Source organism: Triticum aestivum, chromosome 3D (genome assembly GCF_018294505.1).
Source record: "Triticum aestivum cultivar Chinese Spring chromosome 3D, IWGSC CS RefSeq v2.1, whole genome shotgun sequence".
Taxonomy (NCBI): Eukaryota; Viridiplantae; Streptophyta; class Magnoliopsida; order Poales; family Poaceae; genus Triticum; species Triticum aestivum.
The window spans coordinates 379,764,759-379,786,599 of record NC_057802.1 but is presented as its reverse complement, the minus strand read 5'-3'; the positions used below and the strand labels follow the sequence as shown (position 1 = coordinate 379,786,599).

Here is a 21,841-nt window from a genome sequence, read left to right as displayed (position 1 = left end):
TCACATGAAAGGAACTAATGACCATGATTATTTAGTCTACGAACACGCAGTAACATGGGGGAGCGCTCGGATCCGATCCATCATAAGTTTTTCCTTAACATAGTACAGACGCAAGCGCTCATATATACGCACATACACTCACCCCTATGAACGTACACACGCACATCTTACCTCTATGAACACTTTTGAAAGACTGAACCGGCATATCATCTTGAAATTTACAAAGTCAACGTAGGCACCTCATCATCGACGAGAACGTCTCCTCCTATTGAATGCGTATCGCCGGAAAATCTAAAATAAATTCAGAAATAAATGCGAGCACCAGGACTTGAACCCTGATGGGTTGAGAATACCACAGTCCCTCTAACAATCCAACCACGGGTTGCTTCGGGATCCATCACAAGTTAATTAAACAAGCGGACACTATGGTACCAGCTCGGTATAGACAAGGTGATGTGATAATTAGGGTGGCGGACAAGTCAAACAGACAAGCCGAAAGCGAAGCAGTGCATGCACCGCACCGTAGCAACAGAACGGAACGGAAAAAGAAAAAGAATCACGTTAAGATACTCGGTTGGGTTGGGTCCGTTTGACTACGTCGACCAGAGCACGGCCGTGAAAGGCGGGCGAGCATCCATCCATCCATGACCATCCCTGTCCACCTCCGTTCTGTTTTTTCGCTTGTCTGCGGCCTTTGGCGACGCTGAAACGAAATTCCGGCGCTTCTTTTTTACTTGGTTAGTGCTACGTACGTGTCGACGTTTCTGATGTGCTCGCACCTGGTCTCTGGTCTGGTGAGCCAAGCTTGAACGCTGTTGTACTGTACTGCGGCGTGGAGTGTTGGTCATGCACGCAGCCAGCACTGGAGTCCCAGTCTTGAAGCAATTGCACTCGTAACCATCGAGCAGCGGTTATGCAAACGGAGCGGTGCGCTGCCAGTCCACTCTTGCTGCTTTCCGAGCAGTCCAAGACTCCAATCATGATCATGAACCGTGCGGCGTGGAGCAGTGTGCGGGTGTTGGATAAGACGGGTGCGTGATGAGGCAACGTGATAATAATAAGTCCAACAAGGCTGCAGCGACCTTTCACAAGGCCCCGGACAAAAGGTTAGACGGCGGGTCACCGAAGTCCATCGGGAGAGACGACCGCTGATCTACCAATCTACCGTGGCCGGTGGGTGGGTGCCGGTGCGTCGCACGGCGGACATGGCACCGCGCCGAAATGGCCCGGCGAGGACGGACCCTACCCCCTTCCCGCGCCCGTCCAATCCAGCTCCTGTGCAGATGCCCCCCGCCACCTGACAAGATTCATCACGCACGCACGCACGGGCCACCCCAACCAGCAAGCGGCCAACGAGGATTTGCGCTAGGCCGGGGCCGGCCGGGCGTACGAACCAGATAGACTGTCCAAGTGTGCGCTGGCTGGCTCGGCTCCCAAACCCAAACAAACAAGTCTTCTCGCACTACTATAGCATGCATCTCAGCCCTGCTCTTTCACCGATCCTTCCTTGAAATATGCTCTCCTCTGCTGATGTGTGTTTTACTTCAACATTTTGCTGGGATCACAAGATGTCGAGTGGGGACAGGGATCAGGTGACATGCATCTTTGCATGTCACCGTGTGACTTGCGGCCCAAATTTAAATTTAAACATTATGAAAAAATCTGAAAAAAATCATGCATGTTCACAGCACATATTAAGATAATCCCTAAAAAATTCAGATCTAAATTAACATACATCAAGAAGCAAAAAAGAGAAACTCAGATGTGAATAGTATACAGAGAACCATTCGCAACTATTCATGACAGATTTCTCTTTTTTCTTCTTGATGTATGTTTTGAATTTTGATCTGAATTTTTTAAAGATTATCTTAATATGTGCTGTGAACAAGCATGATTTTTTTCAGATTCTTTCGCAATGTTTAAATTTGAATTTGGGCCCCAAGTCACACGGTGACATGCACCTGATCCCTATCCGTCAAGTGGTATGGTGGTGTAGTACGGGCTAGCCGCCGGATGTTCGACCATCAAGGACTACCGAGTCAGTCACTGAAAAACATGGGGCGTGGTTCGTGTTGTAGTACCTCCGGGGCAGATGATCCCTCGAGGACTGCTGGTTGAAGACTGAAAAGTGCCAAACGCAGCACACAGCTTGTCAGCAGAATTTGAGCTTTTGCAGTAGAAGAATCGCTCCCATGCTATTTTGTGTACTACTTGTAGTATGCTGTCATGCTGTGTGATGCGAGCATACCAGAGAAGAAGACTCGAGGCAGGCATGTTTCCAAATATACTTCACTCGGGTTGCAGCAGCAAACACCGGACTTTGGACAATTATAGCAGATTCAGACCATATGTATTTATGAGCTTGGACGCACCAACGGTGGTGGTTGATGAAGTTCAGAGGGAATCAATCCAAACAGCAACAGAAACAAGATCAGAATTGGGAAAAGATCTACTAGCAAAGAAAGGTCGAAATTAAGCTGTAATTAACCGATTAATCGAGTCGCAACCTCAAAAGAGAACCAACTCCCCTCTTCCTTTCAAGAAGGGAGCAAAAATTACAACAGCAGCGCCGGCGCCGGCGAAGAACGACACAGCAAACACCTTACTACTACTATGAAACTAGAACTGCGAACAAAGGACGGCGATGATACAGCGACGGTAGTAGAAGTCGTAGATTACTTCATGGCTGGCTGAGCAGGATGCGCGCGCAAAGGCGGAGGCTTTGGGTCACTCACTCGGCCGGCGCCGCCGTCGCGGACGCGGCGGCCATCCTGGGCGAGCTGACGGGGAACAGCGGGAGGAGCCGCGGCGGCTCGGCGCCCCGCGGCGAAGGGTGGAAGAAGAAGCCCTTGTCGGCGATGGCCGCGCGCTCGGCGGCGTCCCCCGAGGACGACGCCGGCGAGGGGAAGAAGGGGTCGCCGGTGAGCGGCGTCACCGGGCTGCTGAGCTTCAGGGACGGGAAGTCCAGGACGCTCGGAGACAGGATCTCCGGCGCGGCGGAGGCGTTCCTCGTCGACGGCGGCGCCCCCATGGCCAGCGGCGCGATCATCTTGAGGTTCTTGAGGCTGCTCCGCCGCTCGTACAGCTTGAAGGACGGCTTCTTCGGGCGGCACGGGCCGCTCCCGCTCGCCGCCTGGTTCCCGGCGCTGCCGTTGGTCGTCGCCGCGGCGGCGCTCTTGGAGGACTGCTCGGAGCCGGTGAGCATCTGGACGACCTGCTTGAAGGAGGTGGTGTCGGCCTGGACGAAGGTGGTGGGGAAAGGGGTGGTCTCGATGGTGCGGGGAACGGGCCTGGGGGAGGGCGGAAGGTTGTGCGGGTGCGGCGGCTGGGCGCGGTGGTAGGGGTGAGACGGCGAGGTGGAGGAGGAGGAGGAAGAGGAGGTGGACGACGACGGGGAGTTGGGGTCCTGCGGAGGCATGGGGAGGAACTGCTTGGTGCACGGCTCCATTGAAGCCTTGCGTCTGCGTATGGTTAGAGTTGGGATGCGTGAGCTTCTCGGGGGCGAGGAGGAAGGGAAGGGGGAGAAGAGGATTTGGAGCGAGGAAAAAGGGCCGGGGGTTGGTTAAGAAGAGAGATAGAGAGAGAGGGGGAGGGGGAGGGAGGTTAGAGATGCATTGTTGTTGGTGTGAACTGTGAACTGGACTTTGGAAGGATGCTTTCTCTCTCCCTCGCACACTCACGTCCGTTACTTCAGCTTTGGTTCCTTTTCATGCTGGGGTTTCTCAATTTTCTCTCGTCTCTTTCCTCTCCTTTTTCTTTTCTACCTAGAGCATTTACAACCGGACTTAGGGCAAATCCGACCCTCAAACACGCATCCCGGAAGCAGCGGAGCGCAAGCCGGACGATCATCTCCTCCTCAGGACCGCGTGAGATGAGCTCGGGGTCGACGGATCTAGAGATGTAGAACTCATATCCGCTGCCCGCCAATGCCGAAGTAGGCCGAAGATCGTCGGATAGGGTGGAGTGTAGTGGAGGCAGTGGAGGGGAGGGGAGTGGAGTGGCTAGGGTTTGGTCCAGGGAGCGGATGGAGACTATTATGTGTGGAGTCGGGTGGGCTAGCGTAGGCCGGATCCGACGTGGAGGACGCGCCCGGTCGTTCCTAGGCCTCCCATATCCGCTTCATATTTAGGCTAGATATAAGGGGCGCCGGTCAGCCTGGGGGTTTGAGACGCCCATCAGGGTCGCTTTCTTTTACCGGTCACTTACCAGATCATCCGCCCGGGCGTATGGAGGGGGTTTGGGTGCCCAACTGTACATGCTCTTACTCGGCGGTGTTGGCTAGCGTGTTGCTGGTGCGAGCTCACATAGACACAACCTCTATTGTTTATTCTTTTTTCAGAACAAGCCTCAATTGTTTTTTGGGAAATACCTTTTTGAAACATAGGGGTTCCCTGCCCCAACTTTATTAAGCCAAGGCACAAACCAACAATCTCTTGGTGGCAATCCAAAATGGATGCGGCAGCTGATATCTCTTTTTTATTAATTCGTATTGAATGAAAAAGAGTATCCCACGCCTATTTTTTCATAGGTGACCAGTTATCGAACCTATGAGAGAAAAATTCCCTTGAAGCGATGGTCTCAACTAAGCTTTCGTCAAAGTGTCAAATCTAGCTTTTGACCGGATCAACAAGCAAAATAGTGATTCGAACTCTTATATTAAAAAAGGTATGGGTATGAAGTTTTATGCTTACAACCTTGTATTTGTGATGAGATAAAATAAGATATTAGTTTCTGCGCTGGAAGTCACCCGGCGAGATGTGTTTCTTACGGATCAAAGTGAGGGATGTGTCCAAATAACATCTTGACCGACACAAGTCCTAAATCAAGAATCAGTTGTCCTACCGCATGCCTTATCCGTCGCGCGGGATTACCTTGGTAATTAAGATAATGAAATCACACAAGAGCTTTGGGCGTTTAATGACTACACATATGATCCATGTTGCCCTAGTGAACCTTACTGTCACTGGTGTTCGGTATAACACTTCACGGTCTCCTTGCTTCCAGCCTCACCGGTGCTCGATCTCCATGAACCTGGTGTCGGCGTTCTGGGAACGGGGGTACCCAGACTTGCTTGTCTGCGGCCCACGGCGTGGCTCCATCGACGGCCTGGTACGACCCAGCTTCAACATCAACAACTCAAGACCGTCGCGAGAGGCCAAGCCTCGTGAGGCGGACGACATCAAGACCTCCACAAGGGGCGGCCTCCTCAGGCTGGCTCCCGAGGAGCGGAGATCTCTATGCAAGGCTCAGCTCGTGAGGTTCGGATGACGTGAGCCATGCTGACCAAGGCCAGGCGAGCGCCAGCGGGCGCGGTGTACCAGTTTCCTCTTTGGTGCTAAGGAGGCAAGCGTAGGTGCGGAGTCCCGAGGAATCAGCCAAGGTTTCCATTCCGGTGCAACAAGAACGATCGCCAGGACGGCAGGACGAAGGTCATCGCCGAGCGCACCACGGCGTCACGACCAGAGGCTTTTGTAGGCGAAGACTACTTTTGTCAGGATAACTTGTACTAGTTGTCCCTCTTTAAATTTGGCCGTTGTGGGATCCCTTCCCGCCTACATTTGGGAAGAAGACCAAGGCCACTATAAATAGGACATAGCCACCACCGTAGAAGAGGACGGATCATTCAGATCATCCACACACCCACCAGCTCATCGAGCACAAGAACACCTCTCCTCCCGAGGTTATTCTCGCACTGTACTAGTTCATCCTCAGCCCCTCGAGGCCAATCCACCACGAAGCAGGAGTAGGGTTTTACACCGCAAGGTGGCCCGAACCTGGGTAAACTGTTGTGTCTCTTTTCCATTCAGTTCGTCGAGCTAGGCCGTGAGATTAGTGAGCAGGCAGATCGGGGAGGATGAGTTCTCCGCACGCACCCCAGAGTTCGAACCTCTCAAGGGTCTGCGGAACCCAAAATCTAACATTTGGCGCGCCCGGTAGGGGGTGCGTCGGAGCCTCTCTTCTTCCAGTCGGTCCGCCACCGCCCTACGGTTTTGATGGCTGACGATCCGAGGGCTCATATCGAGCACTGGGCCGCTTGGCCCGCGTAGGCAGAGCCGTCCGCCCAAGAGGATTTCCACTCCATGCTCCAGGCGGCCCGCGCGCCGCCTAACGCCGTTGGACGCGGGCGGCGCGGGCCGACGCCGTCAGCCCTCGCGCCGTGACATGCGCGCGCCACCACACGATCTTCGGGCTACGATGCGGCAAAGGCGCCGCACACCCGCCGGGAGCAGGCGAACATGCGAGCCACACTCATCGTGGTGCAAGAGCTGCTGCGTTGCAGGTTGGCGGAGGGTGGCCGCGACACCCTCCCGGAGAGGGTCACCGAGCTGCTTGATGCCGCCTGCAGGGGCGCGGTGCCCTTCTGCACCCTGCCCACGCCGCAGGTTGTGGCGGGGGCGCGCGCCGGACCCCGCCTTGCCCGCGCACCCCTCAGAGCGCCCGGGGGACTCGACGGCGTCAACACGGCGCGCAGCGCCGCTCGTACTACCACGACTGCGCCACCCCCAGGCGAGGCAAGTTCGGGCGGTCCCTCCTGGGGCCGCGCCGGGACGCTGCCCTGCGGTCATCAGGGCCTGGCGCCGGGCCTGGTGGCCCACGACGTAGGGCACCTAGGTGATGGCCCTGGTGCGGCAACTTCAGACGGCTACGTGCCCCCATGATGGACCTGATGTACACGCCGAGGGAAGGCCCCAACCCGTTCCCCGAGCCAGGCTGGGTAGCGGGGACGCAAGAGGCTGAGGCTTGCCATGAGCCGCCCGGAAGCTTCGCCGACCCCTTCAACGACAACAGCCGCTGGGTACAACCGATATCTCAGGAGCATGCTTACGCTAACCATGGACCGCAGGTGAACCAGGCCACAACAACGGCCAGAGACCCCAGGGAGGGGCTCCGCTCCAGGCGGGAGAAGCGCACTAGGGGCTGCGCGGGAGGAGCCCGGAGCCAGGGCCTCCCCCGCGCCGCATGGAGCAAGGCGCTGCACGGAGGTAGGTCCTCTACCGGGGAAGGCGCCGGCGAGCCCTTCGCCCCGGCGGAGGGCCTGCGGTCGCCGAGGGCACCGCCAGCGTCCCCCTTGCCCCTTGGTCTCGTCCTGGTTTCCGGACGCCCCAACGGTGGTCGGGGGAGGCGCGGGGCAGGGCCCTTGTCAGGCGGCATGAAGCAAGGTCTATGCCTGTGAAGGTCTCCGCTCGTGACACTCTCACGTAATAATGAGAGGGGTTGTACACGCCCCGGAGTCTCCTGAGTGCCTCCATCGGGCCTCATGGGGGTTCCCACCCACGTCCAAGTGGAAACACCATGCTCCGCGCTGGTCGTCGACACTGTCCCCCAATGACTATGCTCACGCCTAGTGAAAGCACTTAGCTCCGCACCGGTGAGAAGACAAGAAGACTAGCTAGGTGCCGGACGCGGCTGTTTGCTTTCGCCCCTTTTTCTATAACTCGATTCGCCGCCTTTTGGACTGAGATTTGAAGTTCCTTGTGTTTATAAAAAACAGCGGGGGGGGGGGGATTTCTCTTGATTTGTGTCGGTTTCTTGCTTTCTGGCTACATGTTTTACCATGGGGCTCACGCCTGCTACCCCCCATGCGAGCGTCCCGCGAGCGGGTGCTGGGCGTGGTATGTGCGCGCCAAGCACGTTCGGGCCAGCCCGGGCAACAACAAGCCCCCCCGGGGTCAAGGATGCAACCTCCGTAGGATCACCGCGCGCATACCTTGCCGTGGTCCGGCATTCGCTTCTCACGAGGCTCTCTTGGACGGGCCAGCAGGCTTCTCGGGAGATTTAGAACCTCGCGAGCCCCAGAGGGCTCACCTCGGGAGGAAGGTGCAACTAGGACGTTAGGACTCGTTCAAGACCTACGGAACCAAGATAAGTTGCAACAACTGCCCCGCTCGGGAGCCCGTGGGCCCGCGAGGCACATCCCAAACCCTGTCTTTAAAAAGAATATCACCATTTCATACATTATATGGGGCCCCCTTCAAAAATGCTTTCAGGCCCTGCATGGCCGTGCCCGAAGGTTTTTGCATATAGGTTAAGGCAAAAGGAAATGCAGGTCTAGCCGGAGGCGCTGCCTTCGGTGCCGTCCTCCGTCTTCGTCCATGCCACTCGAGCTGTCGCTGGCATCGTCTTCATCAGCGTCGTCCGCTTCGCCTTCTCCGACCACCATCACGACCGTGTCGTCCTCAGGAGCGAACTCTGCGACCAAGGCATCCACGTGGTCGTCCACCCAGTCCGCCAGGTTGTCCTGGATAACCCTGGGCACGGGGGCTATGGAGGCGTCGAAGTCAAAATGGGGGTCGAGATTGAGGAGGTGACTGAAGACGCGCGAGAACGCGCGCCTGAGAATGCCGCGACTTCTCTCTTCAACGAGTTCGCGAGCCCTCATGGCCCGATCTTCCAGGCGGGTCACGATCTCAGTGAAGAAGCGAAGGTGGCTGGCGTAGTTGTCCTCGTGCGGGTGAGGGGCGCTCTCCTCATAGATCATGCTCAAGGCTTGGTTGGCCCTCACCCTGAGAGCCTGGAGCATCGAGGCATGCTCACGCTGCAGCGTCCGACGGCGGCACGCTTCGTCCGTGTTCTTCTTTGCGAGAGATGCGGCGCCATCAATCTGCTGCTGGAGTGAAAGCAGGTCGGCGCGAGTGGAGGCCAAGTCAGCCTGGGAAGAGGCCTGAACTTCCTTGGCGGCCCTCTCGCGCTGCTCTGCCTCGCCTAGCTTTGTCCTAAGGGCGGCGGTCCTGCCCTCAACTTCGGCTTCCAGGAGCTCCAACTTCAGGCGGTGCTCGTCGGCGAGAGCCGCACGAGCCTTCGCCACCCTCCGATCAACCTCTTCCTGGATCTTGGCCTCCCGCGCGGTGACGGCGTCCTCTACCATGGCCACCTGGCACTCCCTCACCTCCAGGCTGCGTTCCAAGGCCTCCAGCGCCAGCGTCTCCTCATGTTTCTAGATCTCCTTCTCTTCGGAAGGTGCCCCGCTTAGTGATGCAACCAGGGCAGCCCTGCGGGCTTCGATCTGCTGCTCAAGGGCGGCGTTCGAAGCTTGGAGTTCTTGCTCTCGCCCCTCGGCTTCCTCACGACGGCGGTCGGCGGCCCTGGCCTCCTCCAGGGCACAGGCACAAGCCTCGCGAGAAGTCGTAAGGGACACCGCGGCACTAGCGCTGGCGCGCTCATGTTGAAGGTGCCCGAGGTTGATGGCGACCTTCAACCGGTGCCACTCGCGCGCCAAGCGAAGGTTTTCCATCTCAAGGCGGGCGTCGACGTCGACAAGCTCTTCTCCAAGCCGACTCAGTGCACCCATCGCCTCCCGGAGAAGCTCATGACGGACGGCACCGCGCCCGTGCCGGAGCTCCAGCGAGCGGCCGAGCCCGCCCTTCGTGCTGGGGGCTGCCGGAGGGGCTTGGAGTGGCTTGCCTGCTCCTGGCAGGGGACTGGAGGCCGACGCCTTCCCTGCCGCCCTCCAGGCCTCAGCAAAGGTGCTGGGCAGCGCAGTCTTGCTGCTCGAAGATGAAGCTGACGTTGGGGCCGCCCAGCCGCCGACGACGAATCTGGGAGAAAAGGCGTGCCTTCTCAATAGGGTGGAGGAGTCAAGGGCGAGCACGACAAGCAATAAAGATGGAGCTGCGATGGCAATGGGCGGCCGCCGTGCCTGGCGGATATCAAGGCTGCGTGGGGAAGTGGGGGCGCCCACGTCCCGTCAAGCGCCACGTGTCAACCAAGGCCGCAGGCGATTGGGGCCCGCGGCGCTCTGCACTTGCCCTTTGGCTTCACCTCGAAGCCAAGTTCGAGCGCGCCTTGGGCCCGGGGGCTACTGTCGGCATTCTGGGAACGGGGGTACCCAGACATGCCTGCCTGCAGCCCACGGAGTGGCTCCATCGACGGCCTGGTACGGCCCAGCTTCAACATCAACAACTCAAGACCCTCGCGAGGGGCCAAGCCTCGCGAGGCGGACGACATCAAGACCTCCACAAGGGGCGGCCTCCTCAGGCTGGCTCCCGAGGAGCGGAGATCTCTATGCAAGGCTCACCTTGTGAGGTTTGGATGACGTGAGCCATGAAAACCAAGGCCAGGCGGGCGCCAACGGGCGCAGTGTACCAGTTTCCTCTTTGGTGCTAAGGAGGCAAGCGCAGGCGCGGAGTCCCGAGGAATCAGCCAAAGGTTTCCATTCCGGTGCAACAAGACCAAGACTGCCAGGACGGCAGGACGGAGGTCATCGTCGAGCCCACCACGGCGTCACGACCAGAGGCTTTTGCAGGCGAAGACTACTTTTGTCAGGATAGCTTGTACTAGCTGTCCCCCTTCGAATTTGGCCATTGTGGGATCCCTTCCCGCCTACATTGGGGAAGAGGACCAAAGCCACTACAAATAGGACCTAGCCACCACTGTAGAAGGGGACGGATCATTCGGATCATCCACACACCCACCAGCTCATTGAGCACAAGAACACCTCTCCTCCTGAGGTTGTTCTCCCACTGTATTAGTTCATCCTCAGCCCCTCGAGGCCAATCCACCACAAAGCAGGAGTAGGGTTTTACACCGCAAGGTGGCCCGAACCTGGGTAAACTATTGTGTCTCTTTTCCATTCAGTTCGTCAAGCTAGGACGTGAGCTTAGCGAGCAGGCAGACTGGGAAGGTCGAGTTCTTCGCACGCACCCCAGAGTTTGAACCTCTCAAGGGTCTGCGGAACCCGAAATCCGACACCTGGGTACCTGCTGGGATGAAGGTCGCAGACAAGACATGAGACATCTTCACAGAACAATTTTATTTCACACATACGAGACGTTATATCAAACTCTTCCATTAACCCCCTCAACAAATACCTCGGGTTGCAAGGCTTATGCCTCAACCCATACCTTACCGAACTACTCACACATGGAGATTAGATCGTGAGAAGAAAACATTGAAGAACACATCTTGAGATTGATTGATTGCAATATGTTTTACAATGGATTCCTTGTGCGATGCATGATTACAAGTATGAATGGGATGGATGATCACTATGGTGGTGGTGGTGATGGCTATGGAGATGGCGGCAGCTAGGGTTTGTAGATGAGATGGTGATGAAGAGGTTCTGGCTTCTGTGCTCCGTGCTCGTCTCTCTGTTGACATTTCGACGGGGTCCCTTTAGCGAAAGTTGTTGGGTTGGATGATCTACCTCGAAATTCATGCCATACGAGCTCTCATACTGGCGCTCGCGCCCATATGGAATGCCGTATTTTGTGTTGTTTTCGCGCAGGCGTCTCCTGGTGATTCCTTCCTCCTCCATTATCCTTCCATTCCATTTCCACACGTGATTTCTTCCCTTTTTACCCCATTTCCCGTGGAAACACATCAAAGAGAGGATTTGCGGAATCCTTTGCATTCATTAGTCATTAGTACCAATATCGGAGCGAATATATCTTTTTAATTGAAATATCTCGGTTTAAACAAAGATACAATGAGTAAAAATATCACTCATCAACTCACCAGATCTTAAAATTGATCGTCCTCGAGCAACATAAAAATAAATCCGAGTCATAAGGAACTCAGTTGTTTAAAGTTTAAACTGAAATAACGAGAAGGTTCTGGTTCACTTACGAGCGGTACGCCTAGATAGCCATCGCTTCTTGACCTGAAAACTTAGAATAGTTGTAGCGATGGCATGGTTATAGTGAAAGTGTTAGTGAAGCAAAGATAATCAACACAATGTTCTTGATCTACTAGATAAAACCACTTTGCAACACTTTATTCTATTTATTCTAGACAACAATTGCTTGCCGGGAATGCACATAAGAGTTTTTCTTTAGATAGAGCCAATAAAACACAAATTAAGGAGTGAAAGCATGTAGTAACGTAATGCTCTTAAGCACACCCACAAACATTTCCTCCTCAAGGCTTAAGCACTTTATTTAAATCATTGTGTGCTGGAACTTTGATTGTCACGTGAAGGGATTATGCCAACTAAGTAATCATGCATAGGTTTTCGTTGTGGCTTAATATTTAGGGACTATGGACCTCTCATATATGTCTCTTGCAAGCTCTTTTTATCAGTTCCTTTTATTTACCACATACACAACATTTCAAGAATAATATGCATTTGTAGTGTTGCCACTACGTACGTAACGAACTCATAGCCGAAATCTGTCTTGGTGGATAGTTCATTGGCTAGCGGAGTCCTCAGCATAACATCAAGAAAGGGGACGAAGCCACATTTACACACGTACACATGCATATAGTAGCAGGTGTTGGGGAACGTAGCAGAAATTCAAAATTTTCTACGCATCACCAAGATCAATCTATGGAGTAATCTAGCACCGAGGGGAAGGGGAGTGCATCTACATACCATTGTAGATCGCGATGCGGAAGCGTTGCAAGAACACGGATGAAGGAGTCGTACTCGTAGCGATTCAGATCGCGGTTGATTCCGATCTAAGCGCCGAACCACGGCGCCTCCGCGTTCAACACACGTGCAGCCCGGTGATGTCTCCCACGCCTTGATCCAGCAAGGAGAGAGGGAGAGGTTGGGGAAGACTCCGTCCAGCAGCAGCACAACGGCATGGTGGTGATGGAGGAGCGTGGCACTCCAGCAGGGCTTCGCCAAGCACTGCGAGAGACGAGGAGGGAGAGGGGTAGGGCTGCGCCAAAGAGAGAGAAAGACTCATGTCTATGGCAGCCCCAAAACCCCCACTATATATAGGGGAGGGGGAGGGGCTGCGCCCCCATCTAGGGTTCCCCCCAAGGGGTGCGGCCAGCCCTAGATGGGACTTGGAGGGGCGGCCAAGGGGGGAGAGAGGGGGGCGCACCACTAGGTGGGCCTTAGGCCCATCTGAGCCTAGGGTTTCCCCCTTCCCCCCTTCCCTGCGCCTTGGGCCCCTTGTGGGAGGCGCACCAGCCCACCTAGGGGCTGGTCCCTTCCCACACTTGGCCCACGCAGCCCTCTGGGGCCGGTGGCCCCACCTGGTGGACCCCCGGGACCCTCCCGGTGGTCCCGGTACGTTACCGATAGCACCCGAAACTTTTCCGGTGACCAAAACAGGACTTCCCATATATAAATCTTTACCTCCGGACCATTCCGGAACTCCTCATGACGTCCGGGATCTCATCCAGGACTCCGAACAACATTCGGTAACCACTTATATCTATTCCCTATAACCCTAGCGTCATCGAACCTTAAGTGTGTGGACCCTACGGGTTCGGGAACCATGCAGACATGACCGAGACGTTCTCCGGCCAATAACCAACAGCGGGATCTGGATACCCATGTTGGCTCCCACATGTTCCACGATGATCTCATCGGATGAACCACGATGTCGGGGATTCAATCAATCCCGTATACAATTCCCTTTGTCAATTGGTATGTTACTTGCCCGAGATTCGATCGTCGGTATCCCGATACCTTGTTCAATCTCGTTACCGGCAAGTCTCTTTACTCGTTCCGTAACACATCATCCCGTGATCAACTCCTTGGTCACATTGTGCACATTATGACGATGTCCTACCGAGTGGGCCCAGAGATACCTCTCCGTTTACACGGAGTGACAAATCCCAGTCTCGATTCGTGCCAACCCAAAAGACACTTTCGGAGATACATGTAGTGCACCTTTATAGCCACCCAGTTACGTTGTGACGTTTGGTACACCCAAAGCATTCCTACGGTATCCGGGAGTTGCACAATCTCATGGTCTAAGGAAATGATACTTGACATTAGAAAAGCTTTAGCAGACGAACTACACGATCTTGTGCTAGGCTTAGGATTGGGTCTTGTCCATCACATCATTCTCCTAATGATGTGATCCCGTTATCAACGACATCCAATGTCCATGGCCAGGAAACCATAACCATTTATTGATCAACGAGCTAGTCAACTAGAGGCTTACTAGGGACATGGTGTTGTCTATGTATCCACACATGTATCTGAGTTTCCTATCAATACAATTTTAGCATGGATAATAAACGGTTATCATGAACAAGGAAATATAATAATAGCCAATTTATTATTGCCTCTAGGGCATATTTCTAACAGTCTCCCACTTGCACTAGAGTCAATAATCTAGTTCACATCGCCATGTGATTATAATGAATCCAACACCCATGGGGTTTGTTCATATCTCGCTTGTGAGAGAGGTTATTAGTCAACGGGTCTGAACCTTTCAGACCCGTGTGTGCTTTACGAATATCTATGTCATCTTGTAGATGCAGCTACCACGCGCTACTTGGAGCTATTCCAAATAACTGCTCTACTATACGAATCCGGTTTACTACTCAGAGTCATCCGGATTAGTGTCAAAGTTTGCATCGACGTAACCCTTTACGACGAACTCCTTTTCCACCTCCATAATCGATAAAATTTCCTTAGTCCACTAGATACTAAGGATAAGTTCGACCGCTGTCATGTGATCCATTCCCGGATCACTATTGTACCCCTTGACTAACTCATGGCAAGGCACACTTCATGTGCGGTACACAGCATAGCATACTGTAGAGCCTACGTCTAAAGCATAGGGGAAGACCTTCGTCCTTTCTCTCTCTTCTGCTGTGGTCAGGTCTTGAGTCTTACTCAATACTCACACCTTGTAACACAGCCAAGAACTCCTTCTTTGCTGGTCTATTTTGAACTCCTTCAAAATCTTGTCAGGGTATGTATTCATTTGAAAGTACTATTAAGCGGTGTTGATCTATCCTTATAGATCTTGATGCTCAATGTTCAAGTAGCTTAATCCAGGTTTTCCATTAAAAAAACACTTTTCAAATAACCCTGTATGCTTTCCAGAAATTCTACATCATCTCTGATCAACAATATGTCAACAACATATACTCATCAGAAATTCTATAGTGCTCCCACTCACTTCTTTGGAAATACAAGTTTCTCATAAACTTTGTATAAACCCAAAATCTTTGATCATCTCATCAAAGCGTACATTCCAACTCCGAGATGCTTACTCCAGTCCTTAGAAGGATTGCTGCAGCTTTGCATACTTGTTAGCATCTTTCAGGATTGACAAAAACCTTCTGGTTGTATCACATACAACCTTTCCTCAAGAAAATCGTCGAGGAAACAATGTTTTGATATCCTATCTACAAGATTTCATAAATAATGCAGTAACTGCTAATACAATTCCAACAGACTCTTAGCATCGCTACGAGTGAGAAAGTCTCATCGTAGTCAACTCCTTGAACTTGTCGGAAAACATCTTAACGACAAGCCGAGCTTTCTTAATGGTGACACTTACCATCATTGTCTGTCTTCCTTTTAAAATCCATCTGCACCCAACAGCCTTACGACCATCAAGTATTTCTTCCAAAGTCTATACTTTGCTTTTATACATGGATCCTCTCTCGGATTTCATGGCCTCGAGCCATTCGTCGGAATCCGGGCCCACCGTCGCTTCTCCATAGCTTGTAGGTTCATTGTTGTCTAGCAACATGACTTCCAAGACAGGATCACGTACTACTCTGAAGTAGTATGCATCCTCATCGTCCTACGAGGTTTGGTAGTGACTTGATCCGAAGTTTCATGATCACTATCATAAGCTTCCACTTCAATTGGTGTAGGTGCCACAGGAACAACTTCTTGTGCCTTGCTACACACTAGTTGAAGTGACGGTTCAATAACCTCATCAAGTCTCTACCATCCTCCCATTCAATTCTTTCGAGAGAAACTTTTCCTCGAGAAAGGACCCGTTTCTAGAAGCAATTACTTTTGCTTCCAGATCTGAAATAGGAGGTATACCCAACTGTTTTGGGTATTCTATGAAGATGCATTTATCCACTTTGGGTTCGAGCTTATCAGCCTGAAACTTTTTCACATAAGCATCGCAGCCCCAAACTTTTAAGAAACGAAAACTTAGGTTTCTCTAAACGGTGTCGTCTCAACGGAATTGCGTGGTGCCCTTTTTAAAGTGAATGCGGTTGTCTCTAATGCCTAACCCATAAACGATAGTGGTAATTCGATAAGAGACATCATGGTATGCACCATATCCAATAGGGTGCAGTTATGATGTTCGGACACACCATCACACTGTGGTGTTCCAGGCGGTATTAATTGTGAAAAACTTTCCACAATGTCTTAATTGTGTGCCAAACTCGTAACTCAGATATCTCTATGATCATATCATAGACATTTTATCCTCTTGTCACGACGATCTTCAACTTCACTCTGAAATTACTTGAACCTTTTAATAATTCAGACTTGTGTTTCATCAAGTAAATATTCTCAACATCTACTCAAATCATCTGTGAATTAAGAACATATCGATATCCACTGCGTGCCTCAGCACTCATTGGACTGCACACATCAAATGTATTACTTCCAACAAGTTGCTCTCTTGTTCCATCTTACTGAAAACGAGGCCTTTCAGTCATCTTGCCCATGTGGTATGATTTGCATGTCTCAAGTGATTCAAAATCAAGTGAGTCCAAACGATCCATCTGCATGGAGTTTCTTCATGCATATATACCAATAGACATGGTTCGCATGTCTCAATCTTTTCAAAACGAGTGAGTCCAAAGATCCATCTACATGGAGCTTCTTCATGCGTTCTATACCAATATGACTCAAATGGCAGTGCCACAAGTATGTGGTACTATCATTACTATTTTATATCTTTTGGCACGAACATGTGTATCACTGCGATCGAGATTCATTTTAGGTACAAGACCATTGAAGGTATTATTCAAATAAACAGAGTAACCATTATTCTCCTTAAATGAATAACCGTATTGCGATAAACATAATCCAATCATGTTTATGCTCAACGCAAACACCAAATAAAAATTATTTAGGTTTAACACCAATCTCGATGGTAGAGGGAGCATGCGATGCTTGATCACATCAACCTTGGAAACACTTCCAACACATATCGTCATCTCACCTTTAGCTAGTCTCCGTTTATTCCGCAGCTTTTATTTCGAGTTACTAACACTTAGCAACCGAACCGGTATCTAATACCCTGGTGCTGCTAGGAGTACTAGTAAAGTACACATTCATATAATGTATATCCAATATACTTCTGTCGACCTTGCCTGCCTTCTCATCTACCAAGTATCTAGGGTAGTTCTGCTTCAGTGACCGTTCCCCTCATTACAGAAGCACTTAGTCTCGGGTTTGGGTTCAACCTTGGGATTCTTCACTAGAGCAGCAAATGATTTGTTGTTTCATGAACTATCCCTTTTGCCCTTGCCCTTCTAGAAACTAGTGGTTTTACTAACCATCAACAATTGATGCTCCTTCTTGATTTCTACTTTCGCGGTGTCAAACATCGCGAGTTGCTCAAGGATCATCATGTCTATCCCTGATATGTTATAGTTCATCACGAAGCTCTAATAGCTTGGTGGCAGTGACTATGGAGAACCATCACTATCTCATCTGGAAGATTAACTCCCACTCGATTCAAGTGATTGTAGTACTCAGACAATCTGAGCACATGCTCAACGATTGAGCTTTTCTCCCTTAGTTTACAGGCTTAAGAAACTTGTCAGAGGTCTCATACCTCTTGACGTGGGCATTAGTCTGAAATCCCAATTTCAGTCTTTGGAACATCTCATATGTTCTGCGACGTTTCAAAACCGTCTTGTCGCCACAATTTTAAACCGTTAGCATTACGCACTGAACTATCACGTAGTCATCAAAACGTGTATGCCAGATGTTTCGCAACATCTATAGACGACGCTGAGGTTCAGCACACCGAGCGGTGCATTAAGGACATAAGCCTTCTGTGCAGCAATGAGGACAATCCTCAGTTTATGGACCCAGTCCGCATAATTGCTACTATCAACTTTCAACTAAATTTTCTCTAGGAACATATCTTAAACAATAGAACTTAAGCGTAAGCTATGACATAATTTGCAAAGACCTTTTGACTATGTTCATGATAATTAAGTTCATCTGATTATTTAATGAACTCCCACTCAGATAGACATCCCTCTAGTCATCTAAGTGATACATGATCCGAGTCAAACTAGGCCATGTCCGATCATCACGTGAGACGGACTAGTCATCATCGGTGAACATCTCCATGTTGATCGCATCTACTATACGACTCATGTTCGACCTTTCGATCTCTTGTGTTCCGAGGCCATGTCTGTACATGCTAGGCTCGTCAAGTCAACCTAAGTGTTTCGCATGTGTTCCAAGGCCATGTCTGTACATGCTAGGCTCGTCAACACCCGTTGTATTCGAACGTTAGAATCTATCACACCCGATCATCACGTGGTGCTTCGAAACAACGAACCTTCGCAGCGGTGCACAGTTAGGGGGAACACGTCTCTTGAAATTTTAGTGAGGGGTCATCTTATTTATGCTACCGTCGTTCTAAGCAAATAAGATGTAAACATGACAAACATCACATGCAAATCATAAAGTGACGTGATATGGCCAATATCATCTTGCGCCTTTGATCTCCATCTTCGAGGCGCGGCATGATCACCTTCGTCACCGGCATGACACCATGATCTCCATCATCATGATCTCCATCATCATGATCTCCATCATCGTGTCTTCATGAAGTTGTCTCGCCAACTATTACTTCTACTACTATGGCTAACGGTTAGCAATAGAGTAAAGTAATTACATGGCGTTTTCATTGACACGCAGGTCATACAATAAATTAAGACAACTCCTATGGCTCCTGCCGGTTGTCATACTCATCGACATGCAAGTCGTGATTCCTATTACAAGAACATGATCAATCTCATACATCACATATATCATTCATCACATCCTTTTGGCCATATCACATCACATAGCATACCCTGCAAAAACAAGTTAGACATCCTCTAATTGTTGTTGCATGTTTTACGTGGCTGCTATGGGATTCTAGCAAGAACGTTTCTTACCTACGCAAAAGCCAAAACGTGATAAGCCAATTTCTATTTACCCTTCATAAGGACCCTTTTCATCGAATCCGACCCGACTAAAGTGGGAGAGACAGACACCCGCTAGCCACCTTATGCAACTAGTGCATGTCAGTCGGTGGAACCTGTCTCACGTAAGTGTACGTGTAAGGTCGGTCCGGGCCGCTTCATCCCACGATGCCGCCGAATAAAGATAAGACTAGTAACGGCAAGTAAATTGACAAAATCGACGCCCACAACTACTTTGTGTTCTACTCGTGCATAGAAACTACGCATAGACCTAGCTCATGATGCCACTGTTGGGGAACGTAGCAGAAATTCAAAATTTTCTACGCATCACCAAGATCAATCTATGGAGTAATCTAGCACCGAGGGGAAGGGGAGTGCATCTACATACCATTGTAGATCGCGATGCGGAAGCGTTGCAAGAACGCGGATGAAGGAGTCGTACTCGTAGCGATTCAGATTGCGGTTGATTCCGATCTAAGCGCCGAACCACGGCGCCTCCGCGTTCAACACACGTGCAGCCCGGTGACGTCTCCCACGCCTTGATCCAGCAAGGAGAGAGGGAGAGGTTGGGGAAGACTCCGTGCAGCAGCAGCACAACCACATGGTGGTGATGGAGGAGCGTGGCACTCCAGCAGGGCTTCGCCAAGCACTGCGAGAGACGAGGAGGGAGAGGGGTAGGGCTGCGCCAAAGAGAGAGGAAGACTCATGTCTATGGCAGCCCCAAAACCCCCACTATATATAGGGGAGGGGGAGGGGCTGCGCCCCCATCTAGGGTTCCCCCCCAAGGGGTGCGGCCAGCCCTAGATGGGACTTGGAGGGGCGGCCAAGGGGGAGAGAGGGGGGCGCACCACTAGGTGGGCCTTAGGCCCATCTGAGCCTAGGGTTTCCCCCTTCCCCCCTTCCCTGCGCCTTGGGCCCCTTGTGGGAGGCGCACCAGCCCACCTAGGGGCTGGTCCCTTCCCACACTTGGCCCACGCAGCCCTCTGGGGCCGGTGGCCCCACCTGGTGGACCCCCGGGACCCTCCCGATGGTCCCGGTACGTTACCGATAGCACCCGAAACTTTTCCGGTGACCACAACAGGACTTCCCATATATAAATCTTTACCTCCGGACCATTCCGGAACTCCTCGTGACGTCCGAGATCTCATCCGGGACTCCGAACAACATTCGGTAACCACGTATATCTATTCTCTATAACCCTAGCGTCATCGAACCTTAAGTGTGTAGACCCTACGGGTTCGGGAACCATGCAGACATGACCGAGACGTTCTCCGGCCAATAACCAACAGCGGGATCCGGATACCCATGTTGGCTCCCACATGTTCCACGATGATCTCATCGGATGAACCACGATGTCGGGGATTCAATCAATCCCGTATACAATTCCCTTTGTCAATCGGTATGTTACTTGCCCGAGTTTCGATCGTCGGTATCCCGATACCTTGTTCAATCTCGTTACTGGCAAGTCTCTTTACTCGTTCCGTTACACATCATCCCGTGATCAACTCCTTGGTCACATTGTGCACATTATGACGATGTCCTACCGAGTGGGGCCAGAGATACCTCTCCGTTTACACGGAGTGACAAATCCCAGTCTCGATTCGTGCGAACCCAACAGACACTTTCGGAGATACATGTAGTGCACCTTTATAGCCACCCAGTTACGTTGTGACGTTTGGTACACCCAAAGCATTCCTACGGTATCCGGGAGTTGCACAATCTAATGGTCTAAGGAAATGATACTTGACATTAGAAAAGCTTTAGCAGACGAACTACACGATCTTGTGCTAGGCTTAGGATTGGGTCTTGTCCATCACATCATTCTCCTAATGATGTGATCCTGTTATCAACGACATCCAATGTCCATGGCCAGGAAACCGTAACCATCTATTGATCAACGAGCTAGTCAACTAGAGGCTTACTAGGGACATGGTGTTGTCTATGTATCCACACATGTATCTGAGTGTCCTATCAATACAATTTTAGCATGGATAATAAACGATTATCATGAACAAGGAAATATAATAATAACCAATTTATTATTGCCTCTAGGGCATATTTCTACAGCAGGGCCATGGCACAATCAAGGAGCTGAAGCACCATCTAAGCGATACAACACAGATTTTTGACATAATGTCATTCACCCTTCAACTAAGTTCCTCTAGACAATTTAATCCACAAGTGCTATCAAGTCTATTCAAATTAACAACATGGGGTTGACAAATTCAATCATCACTTCTACTACAATTTTCTCAACTCCCAAATCTTGAAAGACATTCTCTTGTGCATATTTATCCTTAGTTAATACAACTTCCTTCAAAAACAGTCCCACGACAAGCCTTAGTTGTCTAAACTAAACAGAACAAAGGCTTCAAAATTATTTCACGCGGTGAACGTTGGGGCAATGACCTCAAAGGCATGTGGATGTTGCAAGTTGGTTCCTGGTGCCATGGCGTGGCGGCGGCCAGATTCGCGTAGCAACATGGTTGGCCTCCTGATGGCCATGGTGATGGTCTAAGGTGGGAATATGTCCTACTGCTACTTCATGAGCTTGCGTTGGTTTTTTCCTTGAAGAGGAAATGGTGATGCAGCAAAGTAGAGATAAGTATTTCCCTTAGTTAAGAACCAAGGTATCAATCCAGTAGGAGGAACACACAAGTCTCCAATTATAGCACATGCACAAACAAACAAATACTTGCTCCCAATGCGATAAAGGGGTTGTCAATCCCTTCATGGTTACTTGCAAGGATGAGATCTGATAGAGATAGGTATAAAAGATAAATAAAAGTGCAAAATAAAGTAAAGGTAAATAAATTGCAGCAAGGTATTTTTGTGTTTTTCGTTTTATAGATCTGAAAATAATATGATAAAAATAGACCCGGGGGCCATAGTTTTCACCAGAGGCTTCTCTCTTGAAACAACGCATACGGTGGGTAAATAATTATTGTTGAGCAATTGATAGAAAGGCGCAAAATTATGACGATATCTAAGGCAATGATCATGAATATAGGCA

At 51.0% G+C, this 21,841-nt stretch overlaps 1 protein-coding gene across 1 annotated transcript; it reads right to left on the bottom strand.

The window, feature by feature from the left end:
- Positions 1–2,464: 2,464 nt before the first annotated feature.
- LOC123079022 (VQ motif-containing protein 4) lies at positions 2,465–3,576 on the bottom strand. The gene has a single exon (XM_044501693.1). It carries the CDS (start codon positions 3,446–3,448, stop codon positions 2,732–2,734), a length of 717 nt encoding a protein of 238 aa, XP_044357628.1. The 5' UTR covers positions 3,449–3,576; the 3' UTR covers positions 2,465–2,731.
- Between the last annotated feature and the right edge of the window lie 18,265 nt (positions 3,577–21,841).

Excerpts from the sequence above, each read along its gene's own strand:
- LOC123079022 (XM_044501693.1), bottom strand. The coding sequence starts at position 3,448 with ATGGAGCCGTGCACCAAGCAGTTCCTCCCCATGCCTCCGCAGGACCCC.